Source organism: Galeopterus variegatus, unplaced genomic scaffold (genome assembly GCF_000696425.1).
Source record: "Galeopterus variegatus unplaced genomic scaffold, G_variegatus-3.0.2 Scaffold1961, whole genome shotgun sequence".
Taxonomy (NCBI): Eukaryota; Metazoa; Chordata; class Mammalia; order Dermoptera; family Cynocephalidae; genus Galeopterus; species Galeopterus variegatus.
In genome coordinates, this window is record NW_007728072.1 from 159,281 (window position 1) to 176,330 (window position 17,050).

The 17,050-nt window shown below is 36.1% G+C and overlaps 1 protein-coding gene across 2 annotated transcripts in view; it reads left to right on the forward strand.

Moving 5' to 3' along the window:
* SLC4A4 (solute carrier family 4 (sodium bicarbonate cotransporter), member 4) overlaps positions 1-17,050 on the forward strand; it is a 209,139-nt gene that overhangs the window by 112,044 nt on the left and 80,045 nt on the right. For both annotated transcript variants that reach the window (XM_008579814.1, XM_008579815.1), the window contains exons 10-11: positions 4,939-5,072; positions 11,664-11,935. In XM_008579814.1, the coding sequence (XP_008578036.1) occupies positions 4,939-5,072; positions 11,664-11,935 (406 nt within the window). The remainder of the gene's footprint in view (positions 1-4,938; positions 5,073-11,663; positions 11,936-17,050) is intronic.

Sequence of the window (17,050 nt, forward strand, 5' to 3'; positions counted from 1 at the left end):
CAACATTCTGCACAGTTTATATAAATCACCACCAACACAGGCTAAAATTTATGTTTATTGTTAGAAAAAAAACTTTTAAGCCTGAAATATAACAACAATGTTGGTGAATGTTTTATCATTTAATGCCACCAAAATATTTTATTTTCCAGGTTTTATGAGGTTGTAAATTGTCAAAGAAATGGAAAATTGTTTGTTTTCTTGGGCAATTGTGCCACTTTTCTTCTTAGCCTTTACGTTTTTTTGTCCTATTATTGCCATTCAAACTCCCTAAACAGGGTTGTAATTTTTAATCCAAATAATAAAGTCCTTAATAAAAAGGGCAAAAAACAACAGAAATCATTTATTAGTGTTATATCAAGATGCTAAATTGCAATAAAGTCAAAGTTGACAGCATACATTTTTAGTTTTTAATGTTTTATCGTCTTGAATGTGCTTGCTCTGCATTAGTCATGACAGGAAATGGTGGCCCTGGCAGCCCTTGTCCCAGGTAGCTCAAATCCTTAAAGTGCTGGTGTTACAAATTGTGGTTAGATTTTAATTGTTTAGAATCTTGCTCCTATGATCTGATTTCTTTTATGCTTGATTTTACTATCCTGGGACTTATTCTAATTTTCATGGCTGTTTTGAAAAACAGAGGCCATCTTTGGTTTAATTTCCTACCCTAATGCGAGCAGAAAAAGATTCACAGATTATTTTGGATTTGGATTTTGACTTCATTGTTTTAAAGTAAAACAAACTATTTTGTTTTTTACGGTCTACTCCATGTGTTTAGTAACACAAAGAAAGAAAAGAAGCAACTCTCAATGGCCATAATGTTACCCACTAAGCCTTCTGTTGATTTAGAATTTGCTCTGGGAAATACCGCAGCTCTAAAGAAGCTTTTTTCCCCTTTTTCTCTGAGAACTAATCTTCATCTTTTCCTTTCATGTCACTCCTTTTGACTTTCTCTCCATCTCCTTCCATTCTTGGAGGAAAGAGAGTTAACAGAGACGGGGCAGGGGAAGGAGATAAGAAGCGGTGAAGGCCAGCGTGTATTGTGTCTCTGCTTTGTGCCAGGCTTTATTCTCAACTCTATATATTATTGTTTTATTTAATCCAAACCATTATCCTGTGAATTAGCTATTGATTTTACAGAAGAGGGAATTAGGATTTAGAGATGTTACCCAGTCGTTAACTGGTGGAGCCGAGATTAAAACTCAGATATCCTTGACTCCAAGACAGGCTCTTAGTGCTGAGCCACCTGCAGGAGATTTTGGAGATCATCCAGTCCAACCTCCTCATCTCACATTTAGATAAATGCATTATATATATGGTTACTACTTATCAGACAAGTTTTATCCATCAGAGACTATGCCAAGTACTTAACATACATTATCCGATCTAATGTGCACGCTAACTGTAGAATGCATAGGGAGGTTAAGCTAACTTACTTAAAGTCACTGATGGAGGAAATGATACAGTCCAGATGTCAATTTGGGACTGTCTTACTCCAGAGACCATTGCTCTACTGTGTCATCTTGATTTTGTCTCCTACGTGAAGAAACTCAAATTGACAGAGGTAAAGTGACATTCCTAAGATCATCATCTCTCTGGTGGCACAACAGAGCCTACACTATACATTTACTGACTGCCACTTGCTTGCTCTTTTTTCTGTGCACTGATCAGAAGTGGAATAGAATGAGAGCCCAACTGGCATGGACCAGAGCACTTTGTGGCACCTGATCCCGCCACACCTCAGAGCTCAGCTGTCTACACTCTTGTGAACTGCTATGGGGTTTGTTTCTCTGAGAAATCAGGTGCAGAAATATCTTTATGAGTTATGGCTATTAAAAATACACACATCCACACATTGTTTTCCTTTTTTATATCAGTGAACACCAAATATAATAAATCAGAAAGGAGTCTTCTGATAGTCACCTTATAAATTGCTTTAAACTCTAGTGACAGTTAAATTGTTCATTGTGTGAGATTATTTTTAAAGTTTCTATATTGTGAAGAGGAACAGGTCAAAATAGTTCTTTTCTCAGAAACACTGGAAGCATCTCCAAGTTTAAGCAAGTTTCCAGTGCAGTGTGTATAATAAATCACCCTTCTCTGTTTCAAAATTGTCAGTAACAGAATGGAAACTGTAGCACTTACGAAAGGATCAAGTACTGAAATAAAAATAATCTGTCTTTTAACAGTCACATGGCTTCCATAAATCAAAGCCGTTTTCTGGAAGAAATTGGTTGTTATCTTTAGCGAATGAGCAACAACGGCTATTGACCTTTGATAAGCGGAACCTGGGGTGTCATTTGGGCATTTCTTCTTTGGTTCCTTTAGCATTTACTGAGTGCTTGCAGAGCACATAGAGGGATGGTGGATAGCATGATGGGAGAAGGAGAAACAGGATGTCGTGACACTGGAAGACCCTGTTCTTGCCCTCACAGAGATTAATAGCTATGTCAAGTCAAGTAGAGAATGCTCAATCTTGTATCCCTCCTTTCTTACTTTATGTTCTCCCTTACACCCAGCCTGTGCTATGTTTTGATCCTGCAGTAGTGATGAGAAATAGACACTCCTCCACACTCGATAAAGAATGATGCAGTGTATCTTTGCCTATCACAAATACCCAGAGTGTGGCCTGTCCTGCTGCACAGAACATTCAAGTCCTTAACTTTTCATGTTATACATCCACTAATGTAAGTCATAAAAGAAGAAAACATGGAAAGCTCACTGTCCATGCACAGAGGGTGAAAAACTGCATGTTCAAGAAAATCCCAGTTTAAGGCAAGGATGAGGTGTGGTTGGGCAGGTACATACGCCAAAGACTTGTGACATATTGAATGTGAATTTGTTCATATATTTTAATAATCCTGAATCTCAATGTCTAAATATGTAAGAGCTCAAGACAAATACTATTTGTTGTACATAGGGGAATCCAGTTCTATCTTCTCTGCACAAGTGGATCTTGGTTCTGCTGGCCTTGCTCAATATTCTGATTTCTGTCACTATGAGGAAAAATGACCTTGATGCTCTCTATGTGTGGAATGGGTATAAGTAATGTTATGGCATCCTTCAGCCATGCATTAGAACTCACCTCTGTGTAAATGGGGTCCCTTAGAAGACCATCTGGCCAGGCTTTAAACTAGACTTCACTATGGACAGAAGTTGTTCTGGATTGCTTCAGAGTATATTTACTTGCCATGAGAGAATCCATTCCTATTACATAGTTGTCAACCCCTTTTTTTGCCCACCCACCCCAATTCCATTATTATTTAAGTGCTGCTTTAAAGGATTTTCATCTGCTTTCTTAATTGAATGCTACTCTTAAAACAGGAGGATATGCTATTGCTAATGTCATTCCAGGGAGTATGCTGCTGGCTCTGAAGCAGTGTAGAAAATATTTTGAGTAATCATTGCAATAAGGGCCTCCTAGGATGGCTTTTGAGTGGGCATGGAACTCAGTGTGTTTAAATTCTGTAAGTTGATTTTCAAAAACCAATTTCATGATCATTTTATGTATAGTATATTGTATTTTCTCTAAAAATAATAAGTGAATGAAAAGCTGTTGGAGAACTTTGGGGACAGTAGAAGAAGAAGGCTCAGTGAGGCTGACAGGTGGACAGGTTAACTGGGGGGTTGGGAGGGAAAGGAAAAATGACTGAGGGACACCTCAGATTCCCCAGATATCCACTCTGCTCCAGTCAGGTGGTGGTTTAGATTAAGAGGCTTGTTTTATGTATCATAATCATACTTCTAAGATCAGGTAATTTATTGTTTAATTGAAGAGGAAAATCTTCCTATACCATTCCATTTTGGTACGCACATAAAGTTACAGAGATCACATCATTTTGCTCCACAGTTTAAATTAATGTACCACTAAATATGTTATTTTCTTTTAAAGCTATAGAATTTCTTTATTTACTCATTTGAAAATGTCTTATTTTATATGTTTGAATGTTCAGATTTAGAGCTTTACATAAGAATAAAGGGTGTCTGTCCTCTTTTTACATTTGAAAATTATCGCTTGACAAAATATTATTTTAAGTTTACAAAAGGACCTTCCTACAAATACACATGTGCTTTTCTAATTGAAGTTGAAATAATGAAAAGTAAAAGAAATAGGTCAGTTTTTCATCATTGAGAATATTGGTCCTGAATGATGTGACCAAGAAAGGATAATTTTATATGTCAGTGTTGCTTGATGACAAGTGTTTCTTTGTCCTGGATATGCTAAAAGAAAACAATGGATTGATTTCCAGAGATATAACTACAAGGAAATGTGGCCGCAAACGTTTAGCTACTCATGTCCCTGTACCTCTATTTCTTCTAGAGTTAAAGTTAATCGAAGCTCTTGTATAAATTTACAGTAGACAATGAATATGTAATGAGAATGTTTTGGAAATTGGTGTCTTGGAGAAGTTGCAGAATGGAGAGCAACCTCTCTACTTCAAAACGTTTTCCCTAGGTAAAATAGCTTTCGTGCATAAAATATAGCACAAAAGTGCCTGAGTAGTACCTGTTACGTACAAAGTAAAATCAGGCTAAAATAAACACTGAAGATGACCACAAAAAGAAAAATGCGGCCAAAAGTACCAAGTCACTTCTATCCATTTGGTGGAGTTACAGAATATGAATTCATGGATAGAAGCTTCAATTAATATTTTTAGTAAGGATCACAGCCACCTTTTGCCTTCTATACATCAGTCATTACAGTCATTATAGTTCTCTGCAGCAATCCAACCCTTTGGAGTAGGAAAGATGACTAAATTGTATGTAAGGTAAAATAAATGGTGGCAATATTCACATTGGATAACAATCTTTGTTCTCCATTCTTGATATGTTTTCTAAGGCCTTCATAATAGCATATTCATGCAACTTCATTTCCTTAGTGACATCACAAATGGGAAGAAAAAAGATGTGTTTCATTTAACACCCATATTTTCTTTCTTTTAGGGTGTGTTGGAGAGTTTCCTGGGCACTGCTGTCTCTGGAGCCATCTTTTGCCTTTTTGCCGGTCAACCACTCACTATTTTGAGCAGCACCGGACCTGTCCTAGTTTTTGAGAGGCTTCTATTTAATTTCAGCAAGTATGTATATACATATTTAATTATAAATTAGGTTGCTTGATTGTAGAACATGCATAGTCTAGATAGATCACAGAGTAGTAACATAGGTATACGAATCAATTGGAATGCTGGAATGTTAAGATTTAGAAGTTGAAGGAGCCTTAGAAATTAGGTAGTCCAACACTCATTCTACATTTGATTCAATGGAGACCCACATGCTGTATTTTCTGCTTGCTCCCTTGCCAGTTATTCTCTTCCTTTATTGTCCAGCTTTGTGCCCTGAGAGGCTGACCACTATGGACTGCAACACCCAGTCTCCTTTGCCCTCTTGCTTCCTGGTGGTTTGGCTAATGGGCAGCACCAGCAGGACTGTAAGATAGAAAGTTCCTAGGATGTTTACCTCCCCGCACACTGCCTCTGCTTTAGCACAGCCATCTGGAAGTGGCTTATACCCTGAGACTTTAGCCCATTTCAGGTGGCCCCTCCTCCCTGGTTCTAGCCCTCACCAGTTGAAAGAAAGTGAGCTGAGATGCCGGGTACCCTTCAAGCTTTATTAAAGAAATAAATCTGCCAGGCTGTATTCAAAATGGAGGACAGCACAGGGCTGCCCTGAAAATGGGGGACAGCCCCAACAATGGGTTTGTGAGAGTTTATATTAGCTTTTGGGCGTGAAATGTACAGGGGGAGGGACCATTAGGTAGGTGGAGAACTGCACCGATGCAGAAGCCGGAAAGCTGTTTCTAAGTCAGGAGGCTTCTGGTAAAGGGAAGAGGGGAGGGGCTTGGTGCTGGAGTGGAAGACGAGGCTGGTGGCTATTTCATGCTGGTGCTTATTGTGTGCACAATGGTGCTGGTCACGTCCAAAGTCCATCACTTGTAACTCTTCTTTTTTGGCCTGTCAAGCCTGGAGTTAGTCCTGCTGGTTCTGGTCATTGAGGGCCTTGCCATTCTTGGATACTCACACTTCTGTAAATGACTCATTTATTAAGTTTTTCTCAGAATCCCTCATGAGAATGTCTTCTGTTTCCTGCCGTGATTCTGACTAACACACTAGGGAAATTAAATAACTTGTGTATGGTCACATGATTCATTAATAAAAGAGACTGGTTGCTGTTTTCTTGGTTCACTGCTCCCAACCTCAGTTCCAGGTTTCCTAACTGAAGATAGTTTTCAAGACTCAGCAGAATAATAACTAACATGTATTGACTGCTGACCATGCACCAAGTATTATTGAATCACTTTACGTGGACTAACTCATGTAATTCTTACAGAAATCCTATGAGGTAGGGACCATATCTTGTTTTATAGATGAGAAAGCAGGCAAGGAATAAGTAAACTGCCAAATGTTACATCACCAGTCATTGGTTGAGCTGGGGTTTGAATTCCTTCTTTCTGACTCCAGAGCCCATGCCTCTTAAAGGAATCTCTAGACACTGCTAATGGGTATGACCATTATGATATCAATATTTTCTCTTCAAAATTGATGGATCATTTTAAGAAGGTTGGGGGGAATTGAGTTAAGTGAATTATCCAAGTGGCCACATTAGCACACAAATAGATTCAAAATCAAATTGGGCATTCTGGCCTCTTTCTAATGTACTTGATACCTCTGGAGAGAATTGCCTTTACTGGCAGATCTCAATTCTTAGATTGCAGAATTTTTATATGGCGTACTAGCACTCCTTGTTGGAATTTCGATATTCTTATATTGTTATGCATTCTTAGGATTTTAATTTTAGAATTGTCATTACCTGCATAGTACTTCATGGACTTAAGGACTCATATATAGCCTTTGAAACTATGTATGTCATCAAAAATGATCACAAGAAACAGGAGAGAAAGAGGCTTTAAAATCAGTTTTTTGAAAACTGGGTTGAAAACTTCGACAAGAGTCTTCTGAGAATTTAAAGTTTCAAATTTTAAATAATGTTGTGAGTTTTTGCAGGTCATTATTACAAATCACTTCTCCATTATATTTCTCAGGAGGACATTGGAAAAAATTTTATTCATGTCAGTTTATAGAAAGAGTCAAACAGTTTTTATATGTTTAAGAAAACATTGTGTGAGACAAGAAAGCCTTTGTAGAAAAATTAAACAAGGATGTTCTATAAACAGGAACAAACATGGTGAAACCTTTGCAGAAAGATTTATTGGGTGAAATGTGATCAGAGCCTTAATCTACAGAAAATGTTTGCATCCCAGTTTGCTTTAAATAATTATGGGATAGAGGTTATTTCCTCTCACTAAGCAAGTATCGTTATCACTTTCTCTTCTGTTTCATCATAATTGGTAACATAGTTCCAAGTGATTTATTTGTAAACAGTTGTAAAGCAATGAGGAACATTTGAGAAACCATGCTTTAAAACTACTTTAAAAGAGTCACTGAGTACTATGTGGCAAACATTATTTTATTCACAATGAGGTATCATTTGCTTGTGTTATAGTAGCAGTACTAATATTTTGTCTGGATACAGAGTATTTGTATAGATCACCATTTCCAAAGTATGTTTCATCAATTACTAGTCCCGCTAGGTGCTCCATGAACAAAAACTTTGGTGATCCCAGTAAGTCCGGGAGTTCTGTATATTAAATCCTGCTCTTGATAACTCACTTTACACTTTAGCATACTAAAGGATCTAAGAGGTCCTTCAGTAAAGAAACTGTTTTAACTTTGTCTTGCCCAGATTTTCTCCAACATATTTTACCATTTTTGGAGAAATGGGTAAATCCTTGTTTTATAGGTTCAGTGGACTCAAACAGTAACTTCACGTAATCCACAGATTTAGCACTGAGGTTTTAATATTTAACCTGTAAACTGGAGAATCACAAAGTAATATGAATAATATGCTGTAACCTCTTAAAATTAGTAATAGAGTGAAGAAAATAGTTCACAACTTTCCAAAAGTCACTTGTAGCTTTATTTCTCAAATTCTATAGTTTCTTTTGCATTATTTTTACACATTGTATCCCAATAATAGAGAATTAGATTCTTTTTGTCTTCTTGAGTGAGGAACCTGAAAGAAGTTTTAGCATTGTGTCCTAAGCCACGTAAAAACTTAACGATTAAAGTTGGATTTTAGCCTGTATTATTATCATTTGGTCTTTCAGTACTTTCTTTCCTGTATTCTTTGTAAAATTTATTTTTAGGCCTTCAAATTATTATTTTCTTTTCATATTGCTGAGTTTGTTCCCTTAGTTTAGGGAGTTTATATTATTTGTCAGTGGCTGGACACTAATTTTTGTTGCTTGTTTCAGATGTGACTCCAGTTTGTCTGTATCCTTGGTTTTATGCTACTCAGAAACTATGATTCAAAATATCTAGCTACACTGAGTGGTACCATAAGGGTATAAGTCCATTTTCTCCTTCTATTTCACCATAATTTCTTCTTCAGTCTCTACTGTCGTTTTCTGTTGCTTTTTATAATTTAATTGCTATTTAAACTTGGCACCAAGGATACTTATTGGATGTAATAATGCCATTTTATTGTAGTCATTACAAATGATCAGCTTGTTTAAAGTTTCTCATCTCTTATTCCTCTCTCTCTTCTTGCTTCTCTAAACATATCATAATATCATAATAATAATATAAAAATATAATAATATCATAATTAAGTGCCATTGGTTTTAGTGATTTTATTTGGCTCATTCTTGTTGAACTACTCTGGGAATATTTAAATCTTTTAGAGCAGCTAGTTTGGTATGTTGTTTAGGTTCTGAGGTTTAAGTTTATACACGCATTTTTTTCCTTTGTACTCAACCCAAACTGATAGTGTTCCTAACCATTAGCTAGTTAATGGATTTGTTTCTCATTCTGTCCTGTAAACATCAATTCTATAAACAACCACTAGCATTCTTAGAACAAATCAAGATTGTTTTAACTTTCATCTTGCTAGGGAAGCAAAACTAGCAAGATTGTTTAAAACTTTTTTTTTTTTTTAAGAAAAAAGTGTGTTGGCTTAGGAGTAAAAACAAAAACCATGTTTCTCAGCTCTTATTCTGATATGCATTGTATGATAATGTAAATTATCTCAATTCCTAGAACTCAGTTTTTTCTGTAGTGTACTTATCTTATAAAGACATGCACAGGATTAAACAGTGAGGTTCCAGACACAAGGGAACTGGAGGGAATGCAAAAGCTGTTTTCAGAAAGATCCCAGAATATCTGTAGAAAATAACATTCTACCCCAGTGTTAATAATCTCCTGCTCTGGTAATGTATTCCAATTCCTGTGATTGGGTGAGAAGAGGGAAACAAAGGACAATGACTTTAATTCCCGCCCTATCTTGACCTAAATACAAATCAGATAGGGGACCAATAGTATACACTTTTTAAAAAGACCATCCAAGATTCAAGAGATTTGGTTTCTGGTCCAGCTCTGCCATTAAAACCTTGACATTGGATAAATGACTTAATTTCCATTAGCCATGGTGTCCTCATCTACAAAATGAAGAATATTTCACAAATTGGTATCTGTATCAGTGTTCTTCAAAAATGTGTGTGTATATGTATCTTATATATGTATATATATCTTTATAGCTCTCTCTTTGTATATAAATGTAAAATCCCTTTATTATTTATATAAAGAGATTTATTATAAAGAATTGGCTCATGCAATTATAGAGGCTGGCAAGTCCAAAATCTGCAGGGCAGGCTGGCAGGCTGGCAGGCTGGAGACCCAGGAAAACCAATGTTCAGTTTGTGTCTGAAGACCATCTGCTGTAGAACCAGGGAGAGCTGATGTTGCAGATGAAGTCCAAATGCTGAAGAATTCTCTCTTGCCCTAAGAGAGGTCAGTCTTTTTGTTCTATTCAGGTCTTCAGCTGATTGGATGAGTCCCACCCACATTATGGATTGCAATCTGCTATACTCAAAACCCATTAATTTAAATGTTAATCTCTCCAAAAATACCCTCACAGAAACACCTGGAATAATGTTTAACCAGATATCTGGGCACCAAATATCCCAGTCAAGTTGACACAAAATTAACCATCACAGAACCTAAGGAACTTTTAATTCTAATATTCTATAATTTTTGGCTATCACAGAATTAGTCAACTCCTGATTGCATGTGATATTCATAGGCCAAAATCGGTAACTGTCTCAGTCAAGTCTTAAACTACAGGCATGCATTCATTCATCAAGCAAATCTTTATTGGGTACCCTCTATGTGCCAGGCACTGTGCTAGGTAGAGAATTTGAATTGTATTCTAAGAGCAGTGGAAGCATTAAAAGGTTTTAAACTGGAGTATCTGATTCACATTTTAAAATATTGTTTTGGCTCTGGTGTAGAAAATGACTTTGAGAGGGCAAGCATAGATATGAGTAAAGATATCACTAAGGAGGTTCTTATCAGGCAAAGACCAGTAGGTGGCCTAGACTGGGTTGGTGGTGGTAGAAAAGAAGAGATGATGTCTTTGGGAAAATATTAAAATACGTCGCTAATAGTTATCAGAAACCGATTTTCTAAAAGCCAGGCTGTAGAGTTTCAAGTGTGTATGATCCTTGATTTATTTCTTTTTCCCATGCAAGAAATGCTACTATCTGCTTTTTTAAATCAAAAATAAATTATGAGTTAAAAAAATAATTGTACACTCTACACATAATTTTCAAAGTATCTATATGACATAGTAAAATTTTAACACTTAACCTATCTTTTGTAGTTGTGAATTCTGAATTAATTTACTTCTAAGAAATGGGAAGTGTTTTGAAAGACAGTGGCCACCTTAAATGGAGATGGCCTATTCTAAGTCTGCTGTGGGGTAAGCAGAGACAGAAAACAGGTGGTCACAAGATGCTTCATACCCAGCTGTAGCAGAAGGATATAAGGTCTGTGGGCAAACTTCATGAGAAATGGTAGAGTCTGGCTGCAGCACACCAAGACACACACATGATCTGACCACAGCCCACATTTCTAATCCCATCTCCTCCTGTTGGTGGCACTGTCCACAGTGAGTGTTACACACCATGTTATGCCACCTGCCTTTTTAACTACTCTTTCCTCTTCCTGGTCTGACTCTCCTGGGTCTGACTGGGAAGTTACTACTTGTCCTCGAACAGCTTGAGATTTTTTTCTGCAACTTCATCTGTCCCCCCAGCCAGAATTAGTTACTCCTTCTTCTGTGACACTACCACTTAATATTTTATAGTGTGATTATGTTTGTCAGTTTGTCTCCCTCAGTGGACTGTGAAGACTCGGGGACAGAGAACATACTGATCTTAGTGTCTACATTAACCAGTAAAGCTCACAAATATTTATTGAACACATACTGGGTACCATTGTCATGATTTCAAATTGGTCAGCCTGTAAACTCTATGAAGGCAAGGACCATATTTTTGAATGAGAATATTAATGAGTTGTTCACAAACAAATGGTATGACTACTTTCAATGTACTTTTCTCAGACTTCTGGAACTATTTCTTTGTGGTAGCATAACAATATCAGTAGCCCAAATTCTTAAAGTTAGTACTTCCTGGATAAAATCCAGCTTTTGCATCTAGTGGCTAAAAGTGATCTTGTATTTTTAAGAGTCATTCTACAGAAATTTGGTAGTTTTATATTTTTCTTTATGTGCCATTGGGGAGGAGTCTAAATTCCTTTCTTTCTTCTTTCCAGGGACAATAATTTTGACTATTTGGAGTTTCGCCTTTGGATTGGCCTGTGGTCAGCCTTCCTGTGTCTCATTTTGGTAGCCACTGATGCCAGCTTCTTGGTTCAGTACTTCACTCGTTTCACAGAAGAGGGCTTTTCTTCTCTGATTAGCTTCATCTTTATCTATGATGCTTTCAAGAAGATGATCAAGCTAGCAGATTACTACCCCATCAACTCCAACTTCAAAGTGGGCTATAATACTCACTTTTCCTGTGCTTGTGTGCCGCCTGACCCAGGTGAGGACATCATGCTCAGTGTTTGCTCTTAGCCCGTGTTAGAGGAAGGTGTAGGCTCTGTGCTTGAAAATTTTCAACATGGTATTATGATCCTGAGAAATGGATATTTTATTTTCTTGGAGAAACTATGCTACTAAATTTGAAGCCTCATTGCCTGAGGTATCTTAGCTATGTGATCCAATCAGGAAGTGAAACCGGGAGCCCTGGAATGTGAACACAGTCAACCCAATACTTTGAAATTAACTTCAACTACAGTATTTGCAGGGAATTAATGTGTACATTATTCTTGATTTTATGTGATAAGTGAGGAAACCGAGATACATACATTAACAGATATAAAGATGGGACAAACCTAGTCCTCTGTACTTCTACCCCATATTTGGCTGCTTCTTATAGGTGTGGGAATTGCTTCCTTTAAATTCTAAATAGACTATTTTAAGCTTATAGAAGAAACAAAGAACATACTAATTCACTTTATGTAATTTGAGGCATGAAATTAAAATAGAAATTCAGCCTGGAGTTGCCTAGTGGTAGAGTCTTATAGTTCATTTCTACTAGACAATGTAAATAATAAAAGAAAGGAAAAGAAGAAACAAAGAAGGAATGTTATGTTTGAGGAGTAGATTTATATTACAGAGTCAGGAAAGACATAAAAGTGAAAGTAATTCTGGGTGAGGAATATGATTCTATACATCTTAGCAATTTAATACCCATTTTGCCAATCAAGAGTTGACATCAGAACTTTTTCACAAAAAAGTGTTAAACTTAGTATTTGGAATGTTTTCTTGGAGTAATTTTCCATTTTTTAATATGGAAAGCATTTGAAAAAAATACACTGAGTAAAGTTGCTTTAGATATGTTCTAGTAAGCATAAGGGATGGACGTTTGTGTCAGGTAATTAAATGGTAATAATACTAGTGATCCCAAGTTATGCAATTAGTTACAGGATTATGTCCCTTAAAATACAAATTGATATACAATCCATACTTTTTGACCTAGGCCTTGTATCACCAGAAGTATAGCAGTGTTCCGAGGGCTGTGTAAAAACCTAGGGCATAAATGTGGGACACGTTCATGCAATATTCACTTTTAGTTAAAGATTCAAGAAAAAAAACCTCTTAGTGATAAAACAAATGTGGTTATATTATACACTAAGGTGCAAAATGCTTATAAATTTAAAGAATAAGCGAGATACTAAGAAGAATTCTTATGCTTGTGGCAGCCTGTGTGATGTTACTCCCAGATATTTTGGTGGAACAACTCATTCTTCTCTGCCACTTTGGTGGAGAAGTGTTAAAGACTGATATGCATCTTTAGTGGTGAGAGAAAAGAGCACACTACCTCTCTCCAAACTGGTCGGTCAATAACACTGATGAAAAGACAGGGTATTGTTGGACTTTGCACTCATAGATTCTTTTTGTCTTGTTTAAGGTAAATCAATACACATTAAAATAAAACCCATGCTTAAAAGCAAAGCAGAAAGAGGAACAAAGTAGAAGTTTAAAGATTCAGGCAAATATGAATAATATATAGTTAATAAAAGCCTAGTAGTGTTCAGATGTATACTGATTTAAAATATTTCATAATTTAAAAAGTGCTTGGAAAGAATAGGCAGTCGATATGTAGTATACGAGGGCATTTCAAAAAGTTCATGGGTGAACTAATGGGTACTAATGCTATCTACCCTAAGTGAGCCATTGTGCAGTAAATGCATGTATTGAAACAACACAATGTACCCCACAAATATGTACAAGTAAATGTTACAAAAAACCAAACAAAAACCAAAAAAAAACTTAATCGGAAGATTCTTATTATCTTTAAATTCTATTTTTCCATGAACTTTTTCAAGTATCCTCATATATTATTATAATAATCAATTAAATATGCTCTGCAGAAAAACAGATATTACTGTTACATAGCTATGGAGAGATCTTCCTACTTCTATGGAGAGAAGGCAGGTAAACCCCTCCATAACCACACAGTCTGGACTTTCAGGGAAGTTTGGACATTCAAAATACTGGATTCATAGACATATTTAATTGTGGGATTGTGAACTTTACTTTTCCTGTATTTATTTCTATCTATCTATGTGTATATGTTTATTTACTTATGAAAAAGACTGTAAGCTGACTTCTTAGGCAAGTTAGAGTAATCATACACCAAGGATTTCTAAAGGAAAAAAAAACAACAAGAAAAACACTCAGCTATTCTGAGGTTTGAGGTGTTCATAAAGCCAGATGAGGGCTTTGTCAGCACACCTGTCACACAGAAAAAACATTCGCCTAGTGTCAACTCCATACCTACTTGAGACTAATGGAACTTGCCTTTGTTGTTTACTTACTGGATGCTGGCAGAGAAGGTAATATGAAACCAACGAGGACATATCTGAATGTGTTCAAATTGTAAAAAATACAACAATGATTTTTCATGTATCTTTCCTTCCAAAAAGGATCATTGTTTTGTTGAAAATGATACTAAGAGTTAACCAATTTTACACATGCATGGCATGTGCAGGTTTATGTGGCAATTGCTTTCCCTTTGACCTGTTTGTCCAGATTGTGTAAAAAGTCAGTCCTGAATAACTAAGTTGTCGTGAAAGTTCTCTGACTATTCCGATTGCTTCTAGGTAGTACCAGTAAAGCGGTGCAGCACGGCTTTGAAGTCAGAAAATCTTGTGTTCAGTCCTAGGTTGACTAATGCCATATGTGTGAGTTTAGGGAAGTTTCTTTTCCCAAAGTAGCTTAGACTTACCTTTCATATCTGTAAAATGGGGTTAATAATAGTACCTATCTTATAGAATTGTTCTGAAGAAAAAAAGAGCTCTTACAGATAAGTACTTAAGACAGTTTCTCATATGTAATACTTAAGTAACTAAATGCTAGCTGCTATTATTATTGTTGTTTTTAAAAATATAGTGTTAGTATTTAGCCTTTAAGTGTGACTGACAGAGCAAACAAACCTATCTTCTTTGCCCTCCCTTCTAATTGTTGTTGGGCAATTGGGCTGTTCTACAACAAGACTGTTGGTTGCACCCATTATTTCTGGGGTTGTCCAGATGAGTCACATTCATGAAAGATGTGTGTATGAAGGATTATTTAAACCAGTGGAGATAAAATCTGTTTGTGGTTTGGAAAAAGGCAAATGGATATTTGCATTTTCATGACAATCTTATGTTTTACGGAACCCCAGAAGATTAATGCTTATGTATTTTCACCATAAGCTTAATACTTTTGAGAACCTTAATACTTCCACATGACCTTAATACTTTTTAATAGCAAACTGTGTAGATCTACCATAAATTTAATCCTTGATAGCAAACTGGCAGTGATAATGAGAGAATAATCATATGGTTGCATATACAGCTCGAGAAAGTATTCTAAAAACAACAAAAGACTGGCCTTTCATCACAACATGCACTCTTAGTAAAAGAATTCAATCAATGAGTCAATAATATTTAAACTGGCGGATAACTTGTTTTTCAACACTGAGACAGTATGTAACAATGAATCAGCAACTGTGCAGATGGAGTCGTGATCCTGCACCCTGAGAATTGATTTTTCAGGAATGGAAATAGAGGTCACTAATCACTAAGAAAACTCTCTTCATGGCCACAATATGTTGTTTTTTGTATTTTCTTAAGGCAGCATTTCCTCTTCTCCTCCTTCCTGATCTTTCTTGTTCTCACTTGATTCCATAAAATCTCATCACTTCCTGATTTTCCTTGTCTTAATACATATCTCTCTCTTTTTTTCACCCCCAACTATTGTTTGGTAGCCCAAGTCATGCACTTGGGTCTACTGAAGAACTAAGGAAGCTCAGTTGTAAGTGCTAAAAGGAAAATTAGCTTAGGAAGTTTGACATACGTAGGTGGATACATGGTTTTTGTGCTAAAATTCCCTTTTCTTAGAAATGGGATAGCTATTAATTAATGTAAGGGCAATACATGTTATATTTCCAACTGTGCCATGATTGTTAAATGGCAGAAGTATGTATGAAAGAAGATAATTCGGTTCAAAAGCCAAAAGTCAAAGCTGAAAAAGTATTCATTAGAAGGACAATACACAATATCTTATTTTATCACAAACATTCCAATTTAGAAAACTGTTAGTGTGAGAAAGGGTAAACCATATGTGCTTTGGAGTAAAGAAAACTGAGTTTGAATTTCAGCTGTCACTAACTAGTAGTGTGAGCCAGGCTAATTACTTAATCTCTTTGTTTCATAATCTGAACTGTGTTATTAATTGTGCCTTAAAGGTAACTATAAAGATGAAATGAGGTAGTATAGGTAAAATTGTTTGGCACCTGATGGACACTGAGTAAAAAGTTGTTCTTTTTCATATTTCTTGCTGTCCTACAAGATACCTCAGTCAGTTTAATCTCTTAGTTTTTTTTTTTAATGGGTTCAAACATTTAATTTTCCCAGAAGTTTTCCTAGGGAAAGATACTAACTGGGTTTCTACTGTAAGCCTAACCCACCCCCAAATTCACAACCAGTGTGTTGTGGTAGATAAATATGAAACATCAAAGCTACATTGAATGAAAAAAAAAAGTTTAGGAGTTCAGTGTGTTGTAGTTATTTAATACTATTCCACTAAATCTCAAGATTATGAAAGTGTTGTACACTATGCAAGGTCACGTAGAAAAGGGCTTTAAAGTCCTAGAGGTGGGGTGTTCAATTTTTCTAAGAAGAATCTAATTCATTCAAAAACATAAATGCTAAAATTTTGTAAGTAGGGAACAGGACATGGACATCCTTCCTTCCACTCACCTTCTCTTCTCTCCCCTGATTTTTTGTCCTTCATCCATCAAGAGAAATTTACTGAGGGTCTATTTCATTGCTTTTTAAGAATTGTGCTACTTGCAGTAAGGTAGAATACACACACACACACACACACATTTACACACATTGCTTTTTATCAAATGTATTGTTTTTAAAGTAATGTTAACTATTTTTTTAATGAACAGAAGTCAGATTTGCATTTGACCCAGACTTTAGGAATACATTTCTACTCTTGTACTTCTGTTCATTTGCCTAATACGTAAAGGTTGCAATGACTATATACTCAAGGGCACACTAATATTTTGGAAAGGGTCAAAGTAAATTTTCTGACCAGG